The 18,446-nt window shown below is 35.3% G+C and overlaps 4 protein-coding genes across 7 annotated transcripts; 1 reads left to right on the forward strand and 3 right to left on the reverse strand.

Annotated features, from left to right (window-relative positions):
- Positions 1-266: 266 nt before the first annotated feature.
- LOC111436082 lies at positions 267-4,148 on the reverse strand. 3 transcript variants are annotated; one of them, XM_023073778.1, is made up of 3 exons: positions 3,910-4,148; positions 2,754-3,025; positions 267-606 (listed from the first exon to the last, which is right to left on the reverse strand). In XM_023073778.1, exons 1-2 carry the CDS (start codon positions 3,983-3,985, stop codon positions 2,787-2,789), a joined length of 315 nt encoding a protein of 104 aa, XP_022929546.1. In that variant the 5' UTR covers positions 3,986-4,148; the 3' UTR covers positions 267-606; positions 2,754-2,786. The 3 variants fall into 3 exon arrangements, with proteins under 3 accessions (XP_022929546.1, XP_022929545.1, XP_022929547.1); XM_023073777.1 differs by having other exon boundaries at positions 267-557; positions 3,910-4,147; XM_023073779.1 differs by having other exon boundaries at positions 568-640.
- A 943-nt stretch (positions 4,149-5,091) lies between these two features.
- LOC111435990 (elongation factor 1-gamma) lies at positions 5,092-7,935 on the reverse strand. Of its 2 annotated transcripts, none has more exons than XM_023073643.1 (8): positions 7,869-7,935; positions 7,647-7,697; positions 6,979-7,128; positions 6,835-6,895; positions 6,677-6,726; positions 6,457-6,558; positions 5,847-6,333; positions 5,092-5,738 (listed from the first exon to the last, which is right to left on the reverse strand). In XM_023073643.1, the coding sequence occupies exons 2-8, from the start codon at positions 7,653-7,655 to the stop codon at positions 5,359-5,361; spliced, it is 1,239 nt and encodes a 412-aa protein (XP_022929411.1). In that variant the 5' UTR covers positions 7,656-7,697; positions 7,869-7,935; the 3' UTR covers positions 5,092-5,358. The 2 variants fall into 2 exon arrangements, with proteins under 2 accessions (XP_022929411.1, XP_022929412.1); XM_023073644.1 differs by having other exon boundaries at positions 7,647-7,692; positions 7,869-7,927.
- Positions 7,936-9,938: 2,003 nt separating this feature from the next.
- LOC111436063 (ras-related protein RABD1-like) lies at positions 9,939-13,468 on the reverse strand. The gene is made up of 8 exons (XM_023073754.1): positions 13,349-13,468; positions 13,164-13,236; positions 12,947-12,994; positions 12,795-12,842; positions 11,500-11,571; positions 10,835-10,990; positions 10,433-10,536; positions 9,939-10,303 (listed from the first exon to the last, which is right to left on the reverse strand). The coding sequence occupies exons 1-8, from the start codon at positions 13,360-13,362 to the stop codon at positions 10,213-10,215; spliced, it is 606 nt and encodes a 201-aa protein (XP_022929522.1). The 5' UTR covers positions 13,363-13,468; the 3' UTR covers positions 9,939-10,212.
- Positions 13,469-15,102: 1,634 nt separating this feature from the next.
- LOC111436062 lies at positions 15,103-18,388 on the forward strand. Its single transcript, XM_023073753.1, has 2 exons — positions 15,103-15,282; positions 16,736-18,388. Exon 2 carries the CDS (start codon positions 16,994-16,996, stop codon positions 18,209-18,211), a length of 1,218 nt encoding a protein of 405 aa, XP_022929521.1. The 5' UTR covers positions 15,103-15,282; positions 16,736-16,993; the 3' UTR covers positions 18,212-18,388.
- The last annotated feature ends 58 nt before the right edge of the window (positions 18,389-18,446 follow it).

An 18,446-nucleotide genomic window follows, 5' to 3' on the forward strand; every position in this document is an offset into this window, starting at 1 on the left:
TTTTTTTTTTTTTTTTTTTTTTTGAGTTAATGTTCTTAAGTATATATATATTTGGATTAATTAGTGATATCACATGGACATCTGAAAATAACAATAGAAATGTCAACAAAAATTCAAGAATACGTCACCATCTAATACGTCCTAAAGTTGGCTTATATATATATTTCGAGTTCTTTGTTGGGTGGGAGAATGAAGAACACTTGACCCCTAGGCTCGAGGACATATGCCTTAGCTAGTGGTTAAGCTATGCTCGTATTAGCACTGTCTTTAACGGAAAGAAGAATATTTGGGGCCTTAGTCAAAACCCTTTCACCATTAAACTTGGTATATGACATCAGTTTTACAAAACCTGAACTCGTATTTTCTTCAAGCACTCCTTACAAAATGATTCACTATAATACGGGAATTACAAGGCTCTGCACCACCCCAGAATTTTCAAAAATCAGGGGAAAAGAAAAAAAAAAAAAAAAATCTAACCTTACAGCAAACTCAAGCTATCATCTCACCATCTTTTAGCCATTTGAAATGCAATAATTCCAACATAATGGTTTCTGAGCCTGTGAAAAAAGCCAGCAGAGTGTCGGGTCGATTGAGAGATTCTCAGATCTACGAACAGGGAACGTTCGAAAATTATATGCAACTTTGCACAGAAAAGAAGGAAAATCAAGAGAAGTGCCTGAACATTTGAGCTGTAATAATCTATGATATATACTGCCTAACTAATGAGGGACGGACTCGAAAAGAAACGATGGCGATGCAAGAACCACGTAAAAGCTAATGTATCAGGTCTAAAAGATCTAAAAAATCTATAGCAAGCAGTACAACAGCCAGAATCAGAACACTAAATCATAAAGTCACTGAGAAAGTAAATAATTGGTTCATTTACAAGCTTTTGAATTTTCAAATGGTTCAAAATTCAAATATTTACTAAATACAAAATTAAAATTTTAGAGTTTTATTAGACATAAAATTCAAATTTATATCAAATAGATCAATTAATTTTTAAAATTTTCAAATTTGTGAGCGACCTATTACACACAAAATTGAAAGTTCAAGTACCTATTAGACACAAAATTGAAAGTTTAGGAACGTATTCCATGCTTTAAAATACTTTTAAAGCTCAAAGAACATATAGATACACACCTCAAATTTTAGAACCAAACTTGTAATTTAACTTAAATAATTGGACTAGATGTTGTTGCAAAATCATCTTCTATGGACGCGTTACTAGTCATGCACACTTATGCCCTATTTTTGAAAACGAAGATCTAACACACTCAAGCTCAACTAAAGCTCAAAGATGTATCTTGGGGATATCTACGGTTTTTGTTGAAGATTTTTAACACCCTGTTGCCGGGTTACCTGTTTTCTTCATGTGCTTACAAATGAATGCCCTTCTCTAAGTACCAAAGGAAACAGAATCCTATACTTTCATTACTCAGAGAAGTTATGGAAACAGGCCCCTAAGAAAGTTATACTTTTCCTGTAAACTCCAGCTTTGGGTCTAGTTAACACATCAAACACATTCCAAAGGCATTGTGCAGTAAGAATTAGGAGAGTCGAAGTTAACTCTTTATTCCTACCCTCATGGCACAAACTATTGCCATTAGCTTCTTATCGAATTTGGTATTTTCTGCTGTTTACAAGGGTTGTTCTTCCATGGAACAGCTCTTTCTCGATATCCTTTCAAATGAAATGCCACACTTTTATGGGAAAATGTTGCTACGGCTAAATTATGAAAAAAGTATGGACGGAAGGCAATCATATGATCTTTTCTAAAATGTGTGGGAGATCATAATTTTTATTAAATGGCTGCTCATGGAGTTCTCCAATTTATTTTGTAATTAGATTCTTTTTAGTAGTACCAATTGATAGAACGTCTTGTAACGATCTTGGCAGTGCTTCATGATGCCTCTCCATCTATCGAATTTTCCTATTAATAATATATTTCCTATATAGAAAACATGCACTCAAAACAGATATCCTTTTATGAATATTACTTGAAACTTACTCTCGCCCCACCTAGCAGCTTCAGCTAAGTCTCTAAGGTATCTATTTACTTTTTAAGACACCACGTCAGGCTTTTCCACTTCCCATATAAGAGTTTTAATAGTAAATTGTAAGTTTAAGTCAAGATGAGAGAGTCAAGCTTGCAATAGAATGGCTGGCAAAGAAGGAATAAAAATGGGAGACGATGAGAAAACAGGAAAGGGAGGAGTTAGTCGATACCTAAAAAGTATTTTTAGCCTTTTAAGATGTAAAAGTGGTTCCAAAATGAAGGAATGGAGATGCAAAACTGAGCAATCAACTATATAACTGCACATATATAAGCATTATGCATTCCTGTTGGCACAAACATGCCAACATTTTTTTTCCTATGAAACGCCAGCAATAACTATAAAAGGCATACTTTTCACAATTTTTTGTATTCAGTTCTTTTTTGGCTTCATATTGGTGAAAGTGCAAAGCCCTCTTTCTATCTCTATGTATATCTATACTTTTGGCCAAGTGGAAAGTCCCTTTTGTAATTCTCCAAAGAAAATTAATATCAATCAAATTAAATAAGAAAAGTAACTACTGGTCATGCAGCCATGGATAGAAGCATACATATGCCATTGAATATAGTTTGTTCATATTCTATTCGTCATGGGCAACCAGATCATCTAATAGACATGACATACCACACCAGCATATCAATATGAAGTAAGCTATTTCAGGTAAGAAATAAAAGGATGACGAGATCAAGGACATACCCAGCTTCAGTGAACTAGAATTTCAGATATTCTTCAATCCCGAAGACCAAGTTCGACCTCAAGCTCATCATCTTCTTCAAACAATTTCAGAAGTCGGGCATATTGCTCCTCTCTTCTCTTCTTCTGCCATAGCTTGAAAAGGAAAAATGATAATAACACAACTACCAAAAACCCAAGGAGGATGATGGCAACCATAGAGCCAGTTTTGCTGCTTGAGGATGAATGCTTCCCGGAGTTAATACTATCTTTGCCACTGGAATCATTAGAAAGGGCTGTAGTAGCCAACCAAAAGAAGTGTTAAGAGATAGCTGCAAAAGTAAAAATTAATGACTCAACATGTACTAATTGATGACTGGTCATTTATCATTCGACAAAAAAAATTCATTTCTAGATAAAAGATAATGGAAAATGCACAAAACGAAAAAGTAACCATGGGGTTTGGAATCTACACAGGTAAAATACCAATACACTACAGCATACTTGCATCTCCTTTGCCCAAAAAAGCATAGAAAAGGAAAATAATAAATAATGAAATTTGAGTACGGGTTTAAGGAAATAAACATCGAAAGCAGAGATGAACCGAAACTCCTCATTTCATTGGCAATGAGAAAAACAGTGCGTAGCTATTGAATGAACAAATTTTATGGCTGCTTTATGGTACACACTTTTTGTACCTCCATAAACTTCAAAGAAAGAATGTACAAGAAGTTATTTTTTATGACAATATCGAGATTTCCTTTAAAAAAACACAGATTAAGTAGTACTAGTATTTCGTGCAACTGCTTGTCTCGCTTACACATTGCGAAATTGAAATTAACTGATTACAGCCACAAACTTTCATATAAACAGATTATGAAGTTCTGAAAGTACTAATTTAACTGAGAAAGCATAAAGAAACAAAGATTCCGAAGGACATGTTCAACTAATTAACAGGGAAGGATACTAAAAATCAAACAAAAACAAGATCTCAACACAGAATTCATGAAAAACAGTCAATTGCATCCCCCAGTCATTCGATTCACATCAAGAGCATCCAGTAACAGAATCAGCAAAGAAAAGAGAAGGAAAAATTGCACAAATCAATAGACAGATCGCAGAAACCGAATAAAGCAAAAGATTAAAAAATAAAAAAAGAGAGAGAGATCTGAAGAAGTACCGGAGACGAAAAGTAGGGAAAGCGAAGCGGAAAGCGCAACCAAATCAGACGATCTGCGACTCAAATTTCTGCTCATATCGATTGTCTGACTATCCGTATCTAGAACCTCCGCAACAAATTGAAACGCTCGATCGCTGGCAGTAGAGAAATGGAAGAAGTTGAAGGGAAAGCTGAAAGTTGCCAAACCACGCTAATGCTAAAGCTACCTTTCGAAGTTGTTCAAGATGCATGATTATACTTTGCATCAAAATTTACAAATATATTCAATTAATTTGATATTGAGGAATATTTAAAAAACATTAAAATAATAATAATAATAATAATAATAACCCTTTATATTTTCATTTTTTATTTTAAAAAATGGTATTTCTTAATCTTTAGGTTTTTCTGAGATAAAATTTTTTAGTTAAAGTCTAAAATTATAAATAACATTTTCTTTAAGCCCAATTAATTTCTTATATTTAATTATGGTATGATAAAAGTGGTTTTAAAATAGGAATAGCTTTTTTTCATGAATTATTAATAAACACTTAAATTTACTCCAACGCATCAAAATAGAATAAATATTAGATAATTGAACAAGAAATTCTCTAAATAATCGAAAATAATTGTACTACAAAAAACCGATAACAAATAATTTACAAAAAAAAAAAAAAAAAAATAGAGATGTAATCTTTAAACTCATAGAATAAAAACCCAAAACTTCTGGTGATAATTATTGAATTTTTTATTTGTATAAAAAATTAAATTTATGAACATTAATTTCATTTATAAGTTTTTTATTATTATTATCATAATGTTTTTAAAAAATGTATGTCAAATTTTGAAAACAAAAAACTATTTTTCTCTCTCTAATAAATAAATCCCTAAATTTCCTTTATTTTTTTCTCATTTATATTTATTTATCTAATATATCATTCATTCTCAAATTTTACTTATTTTATCTCTAAAGTCTATATTTTTTTTTTCCTCTCTAAATTTACCATATTAAACATTTTTCTCTAAATTATTATTATTTACATGCCTTCCCACATTTTATAAAACAACATTTCTTCCTAAAAAAGAAATTTAAAAACAGAAATATAACTAAAAAATTGACATAGAAAAACAAAAAATTTAAAATTTAACATAGAAAAACAAAAAATTAGGCTATTCAAGGACACTAATATAAGATCATTTCTGTAACAATCTAAAACAACAATTCACTTCATGAAAGTTAAAATTATACTTAAATGTAAACAAGAATCATAACAGCACCCCATAAGCTTAAGCTAAATATAAATGTAAAGTTCAATTAGAAAGCACAAGAAAGTTCACCTCGACTCCGAAAATAAATAGAAGACAAAATCGACTCAAAACGTCCACGGTAACCTTCCTCACACGTCAGTCGTCCCTCCTCTAGTCCAAAGCCCCAACCACACCACCTGAAAGCTAGCTTTACTCTATTACTCACTTGAAGCATTTAGCATCCAAAAGAGCTTCACCCTCGAATGGTTCCTGGTCTTCAATCATTTGGTTCACCCTCTCCTTCTGGGCTTCGTCCGAGATATCCACCTTCTTCCACTCGTATAGTTCCATATCATAGCATTCATCGATCACAAATTGCGGGATTTCTTGTCCACGGAAAAGCCATAGCCCCTTCACCTTGAATGGAGCCTCTGATCCGATCACGAGCATCTTTCCGAAGGCATACTTGCGAGCAAGATCCATTCTCTGAAGAAATCCGCTGACTTTGTTCAAAGTCACGAATGAAACTGTGTTCTCGTCGTTGTATTTGTAATCACAGAACCAAAGGGAGTATCCTTCAGGGTCATACATGTCCCAGAATCCTGCATTGCATAAACAAATGAACATAGACCACTTCAATTATACAACAGTTCCTTCTCAAGGGGAAATTGCAGCTATGTTTCTTACATGGGGCTGAAGAATGGTTATACCTTTGATTGCAACCTCACGGAAGTTGGTTTTAGTGTTCGAGTAGAGACGTTTCCACTCGTCCAAAATCATCTTACTGGGAGGAAGCAGGTCGAGAGGATTTTTGGCCTTCGGCTTTGGTGCCTCCTCTTCTGCAGCAGGTGCTGCTTTGGGCTTCTCTTCTTGTTTCTTGGGCTCAGGCTTTGGTTTGGCAGCTGCTGCAGCCTCTTCAGGTGTTTTCACTGGTGGAATGGCATCAGTCTGCTTTACCTCACCAATTATCTTTTGGAAATTTGGTTGATTGACCAACGTCCAGAAGTACCTCTCGACGTGAGGGAACTCGGAAGTAAAGCTTTTAGTCAATATATACGTAAATCCCAAATAGAGATTGCATGTCAAAATGATATCAGCCAGTGTCACAGAATGACCAACAAGGAATGTGTTTGAAGCAAGGTAAGAGTTCAAAGCAGCAAAAGATCGTTTTAGGGCAGCGTTTGCAGCTTCTTCTACCTTCATGCAGAAAATAACACATAGAATAAGTCATATGCCATGGAAACAATCCACTTTTCAAGATCTCAATACGCACAAAAAAGGATTAAATGAGAAGAAAATAAGCTTCGAGTTCTAACTTACAGCAGGATGGTAAACACCATATCCAAATCTAGGCCTCAAAATTGTTGAAATATGAGCATCTATTTCCGTTGTGGAGAAATCGATCCATTGTTCAACATGTCCCTGAAAACAATAGAATGAACGGTATGATAATAAAATCAAACACATTGCTTTCCGATCTAAGTAATCTAAGGAAATGAAAGCATAATCAAAACCATTTAAAGAAAACAAAGGATCTTACGTAGTCAATTGAGGAAGAGCCAAATAAACTGCTGTCCTTCAAACGAGCAACTGCAGCAATAACAGAAAATTTTAGCATAATAAGAAGAAGATTTTCATTTTAACCCATTTGCATAGTTATAAAGTCTCTTCTGTGGAGAAACACATAATAATAATTACCATAGCGAGCTATAGCATTGCTCTCAAAGATAGCACCGTCGGGTGTTTCCAACACAGGAACCTAAAATAGGCACAAATGAGTCATAGAATAAAAGAATTGCTATATCTCACATGGTCAAATCACCAGAGCAGATATTTGTTTACCTTCCCAATAGGATTCATTTTCAGATATTCAGGACTTTTATTGGTTACGCCCATGACAAAATCTGGAGAAAGGTCAATTTTGACACCATTGTATTCAGCAGCTATAAAAGCCTTGTAAGCATTTTTGTTAGCCTTCCAAGAATGCAGGACCTGCAAAATCAATACACATATACTTCAAGAACATATCAACCAATTATCATTCACAGTACACAAAAGAGGAAAGAGTACTCATCGATCATCAATAATACAAGTAAAGCAACTATGTCTAATACTAAATATATGCAATCAAATTTCAATCACAATTATCAACGTGAAACACCTGAATTAAACAGCATATGGAAGTGTATTAGATTGTGAACAAGAATGTGTATTAGATTCTCCAAACTAAAACACTGAAACGCCCTAGAACTTAGCCACAAATATCACAACATAAACTTCTGATGAAGATCACAACACAAACTTCTGATGAACCAATATGACAAAACACAGATCCAAAACAACAAGACGATAAACCTCCTCTTCTTGTAACCATTTCTTGACAAAAAATATATATATATAATAAAAAATTCAACACAACATAAAAAGATCACAAAAAAGGAAGTAAAATATAATTAAAAAAATTCAAAACATATCACAAAACAAAACCGGAAGTAACGAGAGGTGCTCACCAGAGCCATCGCTTCGCGGAAAATACGTTTACCTCACAAATCAGATCTGACCTACATCAAACGAACAGTTAGTTACATAAAGAGAATTCAACAGTAAATCGAAGAGATCCAAAGTCAGTTATATAGAGAGAATTCAACATTATATCGAAGAGATTCAAAGTCGAGACTGACTTCTGATGAAACAAACACTGCTAACCAGAAAAAAGATGAGAGAAATGAAACCTGTGAAAGGCTAGCGTTCTTCCGAGAGTGAGAGGAAAGACTATAGTTGTGTGTAAGAGACTATATTAAGTGAGGAACTAGGGTTTTGTTTAGGCTGCTTCCGGGTCGGGTCACTTCCGGGTCGGGTCACACCAAATTTTGCTGTAAAGGGCCAAAACCCATATATTTTTGTAATTTAGGGCTAAATTTATGTTTTAATTTAAAAATCCTTTTAATGAAATTATGTTGTAAAATTAAAATGTATCGTTTATTTATTATTTTTTTTCTCAAATATTAAAGAAATTCAAAATATTGAATTTTTTATATATTAATACATAATTTAAAAATTAAAATAATGCATAAGCTTCCCCAACCATCCCTGGTTTATGGTAATTTAAACAAATTTTTAAAAAATATATATAAATTTATTTGGAATTTATAAAATTTAATAGATATAGAGTTATTGATATCTAATAAATTTTTAGATTCCTAAAATTATTAAAATTTGTGTAATAATATTTAGAATTTGAATTTTATATTTAACTATAAATTAATAAATGAAAGGGAAAAAAACATGAGAGAGAAATATGTAAATGATTCTGTGATGCGATGGCATATTCCATATCCGATGTTGACCCAATATTTATGCGTGATTTTTATATTTTTTAAATGCTAAAATATAATAAATATATTAGCCATCCTAATTTCAAATGATTTATTTATTTATTTATTTATTCCTGATTTGGTCTGACTTAATTTCAATAGAATAAAAATATAATTCTAATTTTATTCGAAAACATATTTTGTGTGTTAAATTAAATAATTATTTTATAAATTAACAAAAGGTATTGTTATAATGTAATATCAAAATCTATTTTGTTGGATAAAATCAAATAATTGTTTTGTAAAATAAATATCTTTTTAATTGTTAATGAAATGATGCGGTAAACTAAAATAAATTAAGAATTAAATTGTATTGTTGATAAAATGAAATACTAAGTAGGAAAGTGAAAAAAAAAAAAAAAAAAAAAGTTTTATGTGATCGTGGAAGAGGTTGAACTCATCAATAAATTAAGTATGTATATATATATATATATATAAACCTATAGGGGTTGTTTTCAAATTAGTTATTTTCCACTGAGACACCCGAGCAAGAGATACTCCTAGCACCGATCCGAAGTTTAAGCCCGACATCCCACTAAATATGGTCCTATAGGTCCGTGATGCAACAAGACACCACCTATGTAACGACCCAGATCTACCGCTAACAGATATTGTCCTCTTTGAGATTTCCCTTTCGAGCTTCCCCTCAAAGCTTTAAAACGCGTATACTAGGGGAAGGTTTCCACACCCTTATAAATGGTGGTTTGTTCTCCTCCCCAGCTTTAAAACGCGTCTACTAGAGGAAAGTTTCCACACCCTTATAAATGGTGGTTTGTTCTCCTCCCCAACCCAACCAATGTAGGACATCACAACCTAGTTGCCAGAAAAGTTACGGGAAAGAATATATTAATGTGGCTAGAACATCACAAAACTGACATGGCGATACGACGAAATATGACTGTCCTCAATGATTCACGAATCAATTAACTATATATAAACCTATATGGGTTGTTTTCAAATCAGTTCTTTTCCACCGAGACACACGAGCAAGAGATACTCATAGCATCGATCTGAAGTTTAAGCCCGATATCCCACTAAATATGGTCCTATGGTACCGTAGTGCAACAAGGCACCACCTAGTTGCTAGAAAAGTAATGGCAAAGAGTACATTACAATGACTAGAACATCACAAAACTAACATGGCGACACGACGAAATATGACTGTCATCAATGATTCACAAATCAATTAACTATATACAAACCTATATGGGTTGTTTTCAAATCAATTCTTTTCCACCGAGACACGAGCAAGAGATACTCTTAGCACCGATCCAATGTTTAAGCCCGACATCCCACTAAATATGGTCCTATGGTACCGTGGTGCAACAAGGCACCTCCTAGTTGCTAGAAAAGCTATGGAAAAGAGTATATTACAGTGGCTAGAATATCACAAAAGTAACATGGCGACACGACACGACGAAATATGACTGTCCTCAATGAATGTCGGAATGATTTTCTTTACTCCAAACTACACTGATATAATTCTCTCCAGACTTCAGTGTATGGAGATGATTAGGAGAGACAGAAAAGTATCCAAAGGTGAGTGTCACAAAACATTTATACACAGAAACGTTTCAAATAGGGAACAATTCACCATAACATTGAAATCCTTGAGCCAACACAAAGTAAAGACGACTTCTTCTTAAGAAACCTGTTAACTTAGATTTTACCTTTTATATAATTAGGCGACTTCTTCTTCTTCTCAACTGCAACAGCTGCTCTTTTGCTCAATTGGTTGCCCCTTCATTTGCACATTCCCCGACGACATCGACGAACTTGGCTGGCTCCCCATTCTAAAATCCATTTTGAAATGTCAGAAACAAAGCATAACGACAGAGAAATTCAACATCAAGCCATTGAATTTTTCAACGACGCCGAAGGAAGGAAGAACGAAAAGAAAGAACGGGCAGAATGGTTGTTACTTTTTCTTTATTTCAGCAGCCATAGTTAAGAAAGCTTGCTCCACATTGATCGAGTCTTTTGCACTCGTCTCCAGAAAAGGAATTCCGAGCTCGTCTGCAAATGCCTGCAATCCATCCATGAAGAGGAAAATATAATAAATCGAGTATTAAGTCAACTTATTTTCTATATTCAAGGGGGCAGGCCAGAAGGGACACGACCTAAAACCAATGATACTCGACAGAGTAGTATTAGAACTTCGGAAGTGCACACATATATATATACCAGATTTACATCGAAGATCATAAAAATTAATAGGAACGTTCGATCAAAGGTGGCTGAATGAACTTGCTAAACGTTTGTAGTAAGCGAAAAGAAAAGTTGGAAGTTCAAAAATTATGGCACGGCTAAAATAAAAATTATACCTTTGCTGTCTCTGTGTCAACAACCTTGTTCTCAACTAAATCACACTTATTTCCTACTAAAAGCTTGCACACACTATCATTAGCATATCTATCAATCTCATTCAGCCATTGCTTGACGTTGTTAAAGCTCTCCATCTCAGTGACATCATAAACAATCTGTTGCAATTCAAACAAAATATTGTGACGATGGCACGTTTCTTTGATAAAAAAAAAAAAAGTCAACTAATGAACCTGACAAAAAAAAAAAATCCCCAATTCACTTTCTGGGCAAGTTATTTTAAGAGATCGCATCCTCCCAATTGATCGGCTTAAGGGTTTTTTCCACAACTAATACAAACTGATATTGGCTTATGGGCTTACGACGCTAATAACAATTTTTTTTTGTTGATGAAACCGTGCCCCGGCCACCCATGGAGGAGTGTATTCTTCCGCCAGTATTCTACCATTGGCAAAAATTCAGAATGGTTCAGCCACATTCTCAAATCGGAAGGGCGAGGGGCCCCATTTACAGCAACAATGTGACATTAGAACAAAATATTCTAATCAAGAACCAGCAAATTAGGTGTTCTAATCTAAACAACAGGCTGAGAACAAGTATGAGAGAGATCTCGTAAACTCACAATACAAATATTTTAATCCCTGAACTTAACAGGGAAGATTCTTACAATTATTCCATGTGCTCCTCTGTAATAGCTGCTTGTGATAGTCCTGAATCTCTCCTGACCAGCAGTGTCCCACTAAAAAGAATAAAACAATAGAATCAGTCAAGTCTTCTGCATATCAAATTAGATTTCAACAAGTCCGTGAAATATGAGGAATACAGCTTTTGTAAAAAAAAGGGAAGACAGAAGAAGTGGAATAGACAGTCAACAATATTTGTAAAGGTAACTGCACATTCAATTTCACGTCTCTAACAATTCGCATAGCAACATTATCCACTTTGTTCTGTTCGTCTATCAATACTTACAAAAGCTTTCAGCAGTTAGGCATATATATTATGATTGAATCTGATAAGCATAGCAACACCACAACCGAAAAAACAAGTGATTTAACAGCCTGTGTACGAACATGATGAATGTCGCCTGAAATTTAAATTTCATATTAATAGATAAATTATAAAAGAAAACTAAGTAGAAACGCTCCATATTTTGGCCTTTATGATCCAAAAGGCCTTACTTTGGGTTTTCCCTATTTTGGCCAGAGCACAAGAATGTAATAGCAGACTACAAGATCAGAGACACATAATGTAACATAATGTAACAGCCCAAACCCACCACTAGCAAATATTGTCTTCTTTGGATTTTTTCTTTCGAGCTTCCCCTCAAGGTTTTTAAAACATGTCTGCTAAGGGGAGGTTTCCACACCCTTATAAAGAAAGTTTCGGTCTCCTCCCCAATCGATGTGAAATCTCACAATTCACCCCCTCCCCTTAGGGCCCAGCATCCTCGCTGGCACTTGTTCCCTTCTCTAATCGATGTGGGACCCCTCAATCCACACCCTTCAGGGCCCAGCGTCCTCCTTGCTGGCACACCGCCCGGTGTCTAGCTCTGATACCATTTGTAACAGCTCAAACTCACCGCTAGCAGATATTATCTTTTTTGGGTTTTCCCTTTCGGGCTTCCCCTCAAGGTTTTTAAAACAAGTCTGCTAAGGAGAGGTTTCTACGCCCTTACAAAGAATGCTTCGTTCTCCTCCCTAGTCGATGTGGGGTCTTACACATAAACATACATAAACATACAGCTGAGAAGATCTATACATATAAATATAGAAACATGCAACTGAATCAGAAGATGAAAAGCTAGACTTTAGAAAGTATCTGAAAGCAAAAAAACCGTTCTATTTCCCAGATGTATAAGCCGTCACAAGGCTATTAAATGATTAATCACGCAGCAAAGAAAGATACCCTCCATGAATAAGAAAGAAAATTTCTAGAAACAAGAAGCTATGTAAGCCTACTCACAATCTGGAGCTTAACGGTCTTTCCATCCAGTTCCACAGTTCTGATTTTCTGAAAAATCACAGAAAATTAGCCATAAAGAGCAAAATCCAAAGCAATGGCCCATACAAGATCTATATAAAGTACAAAAAGAAGGCAACGGTTTCGAAACTCACGAAATCAACTCCAATCGTACTTATATAGCTATCCACATAGGAATCATCCTGAGAAAAACAGGAAAGAAAAACAAAGCAATTAAGTATTTCTGTACTGATGAACATAACCCCTAAAAAACACGAGATAAAGCCCTAAATCATCCCCATTTCCACAAACCGACACATAAAAAGATGAAAACAAAAAATGCAGAAATCAAAAGTTCTACAGCCAACTCACCGCAAATCTGAGAAGAAGGCACGACTTTCCAACAGAAGAGTCACCGATTAGCAAGAGCTTGAACAAATAATCACTGCAAAAGGGAAAACAGCATAAACAACGAATTAGATATCTGAGGAGTTGGATTGAAGAAGGAAAATTAAAAAAAAAAAAAAAATCATGAACCGAATTCAAGTATAACATACTATTCGTTGCTCATGGTTTGAATCGAAATTGAAAAAAATCTGCCTCCGTAGTTTTCTCTCGGCGTCTTCGGACCGAATGCGAAGGGGGAGAGAGTGGGACTGAAGTAAGAGATCGGATTAATGATTTTCTTTTTAATTTTTTTTTTTTTTAACTTAAATTATTAATTAAAGTTTGTCTTTTTCTTTCTCTCTCCTAAATCTTACTTTAGTAGATGTTCTTTTACTCTCCATTAAATTAAAATCATACTTTTTTTTAATTTTAAAAATGTCTAATAAATATTTAAAATTTTGATTTAATATATATATATATATATTTTTTTTTTTTAAGGATCGCAATTTTGATATTATCGATAAAGCCATTGTATAACTCCTCGCAAAGTTGTGCATGAGAATGTTCATCAAAGAAAACAGAATTTTCGATCACTACAACAACAACAACGGGTTCACGATGCTACCTGGATAAGAATTAGAGACAAATTTAGAGAATGGAAAGAGTCGAATGCACCGAGGCTTGCAAGGAAGATTTTGAAGCGATGTGAGGGTTCAATTTTTAATGAGGTCGAGACTCGAGAGTGTGGTTAGGACATTGGAGAGGGTTGTATATTTTAATCTGTGGAGGTTGAGGGTTGTTCGAGGAAGAAGATGGGGAAGGGAGGAGAATTGTTGAGGATTGTTGGGAGTGAGTCCCACATTGGCTAATTTAGAGAGTGATCATGGGTTTATAAGTGATGGATATTATCTCTATTGATTTGAGTTTTTTTGGCGAAGCCCAAAGCAAAGTCTGAGAGCTTATGTTAAAAGTAGACAATATCATACCATTATGAAGATAGCAACGAACAAGAAGAAAAAAAGTTACACTTTTGGTGCTTGAGGTTTGAGCTTGAAAACGTTTTGGACTCCTAAGTTTGATGATCGTTGGTTTTTTGTTTATTACTAACAAAAAGGTAACATTTTAATTTGTTTATATTTTCTCACTTTTCCATCCATGACTGCCACCAGTACAATTGATATGAACCACGACTGAAGAATTTTCATACCTCAAGGTCTAATTATAAGGACGAGAGTCAAGAAACTACAATAAACCTTATACACTTATAATATTCAAGCTATGATGAGCTCATCAAAAGAAATTCTAGAAGACACCAGAGACCTCCCTTATATATTATACCAGAGACCTCCCTTAACCGAAGAATTTTCATACCTCAAGGTCCAATTATAAGGACGAGAGTCAAGAAACTACAATAAACCTTGTACACTTATAATATTCAAGCTATGATGAGCTCATCAAAGAAAATTCTAGAAGACACCAGAGACCTCCCTTATATATTATACCAGAGACCTCCCTTATATGTTATACAAAGTTGAGCTTCAAGAAAGAGATGTATTAAGTGTTAGGAGGTCTCCAGCCTCGTCTAGAATTTCGTTTGGTGCATTATAAGTGGATTTTTATTTTAAAAATAAATTTGGTTTTATAAATTGGAAATGAATTAATATTTAGGGAAGTGATTAATTAAATTAAAATATTATTAACGGCTACGGGCATAATTGGAAGCCAAACAGAGAACGTCATGTTCTTCTTAATCCAGGTTAGGGTACCTTAAACCTGTATACAAACAACCACCAAAGGGAGGGGTCGCCGTAAACGCCGCCACGACGACGTCCACGTAGGCTCGGATACGCCGAACCAAAATTCTCACTCGAAGCTGGAGGCTTCGACGCGCAGCTGGAGACAGCCTGTCACCAACAAAGTCCCACTCACCTATTCCCCTAACTACGTTCTCTCGGTCCCGCTCCTCTCTCTTCTCTTTCTCTCTCTATCTGTCTTTCTGGCCAGCGTCTTCTTTCTCTCTCTCCGGAGGATTAGGGTTCTTTGGTTCCTTCTGTGATTTATCCAAAACTCCATTTCTGTTTGCTAGATCAAGATTCCCCTCGCTGTAAGCTTCCGTTTGATCTGTTTTTCCTTTGATTTCGTTCGCATTTTGTTTCTCTTCTTAAAATCACTGGATATCTTGTTTTCCGTCCATTTCGTTTTGATACCTCTCTTTGTATTGATTTTGTGCTAATTTATCTTGTTTTCTAAATTATTTTTTCATTTCCTTTGACTTCCCGTTTGTAGCATGCATGTTGAGCTATTAACTATGAATTTTTATTTGATTCTTTATTTTTTTTTGTGGGTACAGAATGATTTTTCTCGGGTTTGTATTAGCTTAGCGCTTGTTGCTCCGTTCCTGTGCATTTGTTGGATGCTTCTTGTTGGCGAGGGATTTTTAATGACTGCATTTTCAATTATGGATAATTGAGGGTTTATCAGATGATACTCACATGGCTGAGAATTTCTTAATGTCTCGTTTATATTTTTGTTTCCGGCGGGAGTTGGTTTTCAATGTTGCGTTAAACCCTGCTTTTGTATCATGGTTGAATCTTGAACCAGGAGGTTTCATTGATTGATATACTACTATGACTGGCTATGGCGGTTAATATATCAAGAGTGTTTTGCTTAAGATGAAAATTCATTTCTGATTTTTCATGAATTGCGATAATTTAGTTTGGTTTGAACATGTAATTGTATCTTTCCTTCACTTTTATAGGATTGTTTAGACTAATGCTAGTTCAATTCTTAAAGCGAGAATCGTTTGGTTTTACAAACTTTTGCATTGTAGTTCGTAAATATACCCATACCTAGAGTTATGTACGTATATTATTTTAGGATTAGCACAGAATTGAAAGCTAAAAATTTAGAAGAATGTTCAACTCCGGGATACTTGTTCAAGTGCTAACATTGAACAAGGCAGTTGAAGTCTTAAACCCAATCTGTGGCTTAACGTCATTCTGGAAGTCGTTTTGATGTGTAATGGCAATAATTCTTTTTGATGAAAAGAGTTTTCTTATATCAGAGAATTGAATATTTGGGTTTAAAACTTGGCTTATTTTTCATTGATTCCTATCTAAATATGTTGGGAAGCTTGCCCTGCTTTTTCCCTTTCATGAACTGAAGAGAATCTATATTAAAATGTAGGCTAAATTTGGTTGAATACTTTAGGAATTTGTTTAACCTTATTATTTCCATTACATCCTTTGCTTCCATTTATTCTGTGTACACCCTCTACTGCTCATAGTTTTTTTCCTGCACCAACTATTTCTCCTTCTCATGTAGTCTTAAAGTTGACAGTATGTATATTTGCTTGAGATGATTAAAGTGCATTTAAGCCATAGTTTCTTGTAAGACTTCTTTGGAAATTATGGTTACCTCTCATTTATGACATCAGCGATATCAGTAGTATTCGTTTTTTAAAATTACATTCTATTTGTTCCTTGCTTCTTTTTTTCTTTATTCAAACTCTATATGCTGTTGCTTCTAAGTTCTTATTTTCTCCAACTTCACTGCAGATGAACAAGATGGATTGTTATGCCTAGAGAAGCTTGAATACATAGGTCGGTCGTGAAGACGGGCATTGTTCTTCATGACTGCTACTTCAAATGCTGTTGCCTATCATCTTCTACAGAAATTTGTGGTTAATTTGAGTTCAGCCTGGGTTGTTGCCCTGCTTTTGTTTTCATTAGAAGTGGGAAGAAAGCTGATAAACAATTAGTGGTCCTTAGTATCCATGCTGGCAGAGAGTATGCTTGGAATCTGTGCATCGAGTAATGCCCCTGACGAGATTTGCTGCCGATGCATTCGGTGTGGTGACGATTTGTTTAGTGGCCCTATTGATTCTTCTTGGTTTATTGTGCATTGTTTACTCGTGCTACTTCCGGTCTCGCATTCATAGTGAAGGTTGCATTCAACTCAGTTACTTCAGTGGTCCTTGGATAATTCGAATTACATTCATCTTATTTGTGATCTGGTGGGGTGTTGGTGAAATTAGTCGGTTAAGTTTCTTGCGAGGGGAGGGAGAATTGTTGCATGACTTAAAATGGCAGGAAACGTTATGCAAATGTTACATTGTTTCGAACCTCGGGTTTGCAGAACCTTGCCTATTTCTCACGCTCTTGTTTTTGCTTCGAGGTCCCCTCCAGAATATGGAGTCAGGAATTCTCAGCAGAAAATGGAACAGGAAAACAGCAGGGTATATTTTTCTCTACTGCTTCCCAGTGTTCGTTCTTCAGATAGTTGTTATACTTATTGGACCCCAGCTAAACAAAGATAGCAGATACGGTCAGAAACTACCAGAATATTTTACTAGTGCAGCCACCATTGTTAATGCATCTAGTTCGAAAGGTGCTCGGGACATTGCGCTCTGTACTTACCCTTTACTGAGTACTATCCTCCTCGGCTTTTTTGCCACCGTCCTAACCATCTACTTGTTTTGGCTTGGGAGGCAGATTTTGAAACTGGTCATCAATAAGAACTTGCAGAGGAGAGTGTACACACTGATATTCTCAGTTTCAGGATTCCTCCCATTAAGGGTTGTATTACTCGGTTTTTCTGTTTCTCGGAGACCAGAGCAGTTTTTATTTGAAGCTCTCACTTTCTCAGCTTTTCTTGTGCTTTTATGTTGTGCTGGGCTGTGCATATGCATGCTCGTGTACCTTCCAGTGGCGGATTCTTTGGCTTTGGGCAATTTACAGGATTTGGAGGCGAGGAGAAGGCCGAGCAATGATCACAATGACACTCTTTCTCTTATTGCCAACCAACAACCCCATCTTGATGATGGCCCCTCCTCTCAAATGAGCTCTCCCAGAATCTCCGATGCCTCCTCGACGAAGAGGGGGTCGATCTCGTTTAGAACATTTCAAAAGGATGGAGCTTCTGCTGGAATGGGGACAGCAACTTTTGTGGAGCTCAGCCTTTTCTCTCCCAGCCGAGAGGCATCGCCACCGGGGTCTCCTCCACTGCTCGGTTGGCCCATGCGCTCTGCTTGAGAAATCGCCTTTAGGCTGCGGCGGATGAGTGGGCTGAGTTTGTTGAAATGAAAGCTTTGTGATGAGAAACTGAGAGAGTATTTGTCAATTTTGCAATGAAGAAAAGAAAGAACTGATTGTAAAAAGGAAACAAGTAGCTTCTTCAATAAGGATTCTTAATTTTGGGTTTGTGTTTTTTTTTTTTTTTTTTTTTTTTTTTTTTTTTTTTTTTTTTTTTTTTTTTTTTTTTTTTTTT

Source organism: Cucurbita moschata, unplaced genomic scaffold (genome assembly GCF_002738365.1).
Source record: "Cucurbita moschata cultivar Rifu unplaced genomic scaffold, Cmos_1.0 Cmo_Scf00051, whole genome shotgun sequence".
NCBI classification, from domain to species: Eukaryota; Viridiplantae; Streptophyta; class Magnoliopsida; order Cucurbitales; family Cucurbitaceae; genus Cucurbita; species Cucurbita moschata.

Bases quoted from the DNA above. Each gene is read 5' to 3' on its own strand.
- LOC111436082 (XM_023073778.1), bottom strand. From the start codon at position 3,985: ATGAGCAGAAATTTGAGTCGCAGATCGTCTGATTTGGTTGCGCTTTCC. The intron at 3,026-3,909 runs GTACTTCTTCAG...TGGCTACTACAG, and splicing joins TTCCCTACTTTTCGTCTCCG to CCCTTTCTAATGATTCCAGT.
- LOC111435990 (XM_023073643.1), bottom strand. The intron at 6,334-6,456 runs GTAAGTTAGAAC...TTCTGCATGAAG, and splicing joins ATGGTGTTTACCATCCTGCT to GTAGAAGAAGCTGCAAACGC. The intron at 5,739-5,846 runs GTATAACCATTC...TATGCAATGCAG, and splicing joins CCGTGAGGTTGCAATCAAAG to GATTCTGGGACATGTATGAC.
- LOC111436063 (XM_023073754.1), bottom strand. The intron at 11,572-12,794 runs GTGAGTAGGCTT...TATTCTTTTTAG, and splicing joins AGACCGTTAAGCTCCAGATT to TGGGACACTGCTGGTCAGGA. The intron at 10,537-10,834 runs GTATAATTTTTA...GATGGATTGCAG, and splicing joins TTGACACAGAGACAGCAAAG to GCATTTGCAGACGAGCTCGG.
- LOC111436062 (XM_023073753.1), top strand. From the start codon at position 16,994: ATGCCCCTGACGAGATTTGCTGCCGATGCATTCGGTGTGGTGACGATT.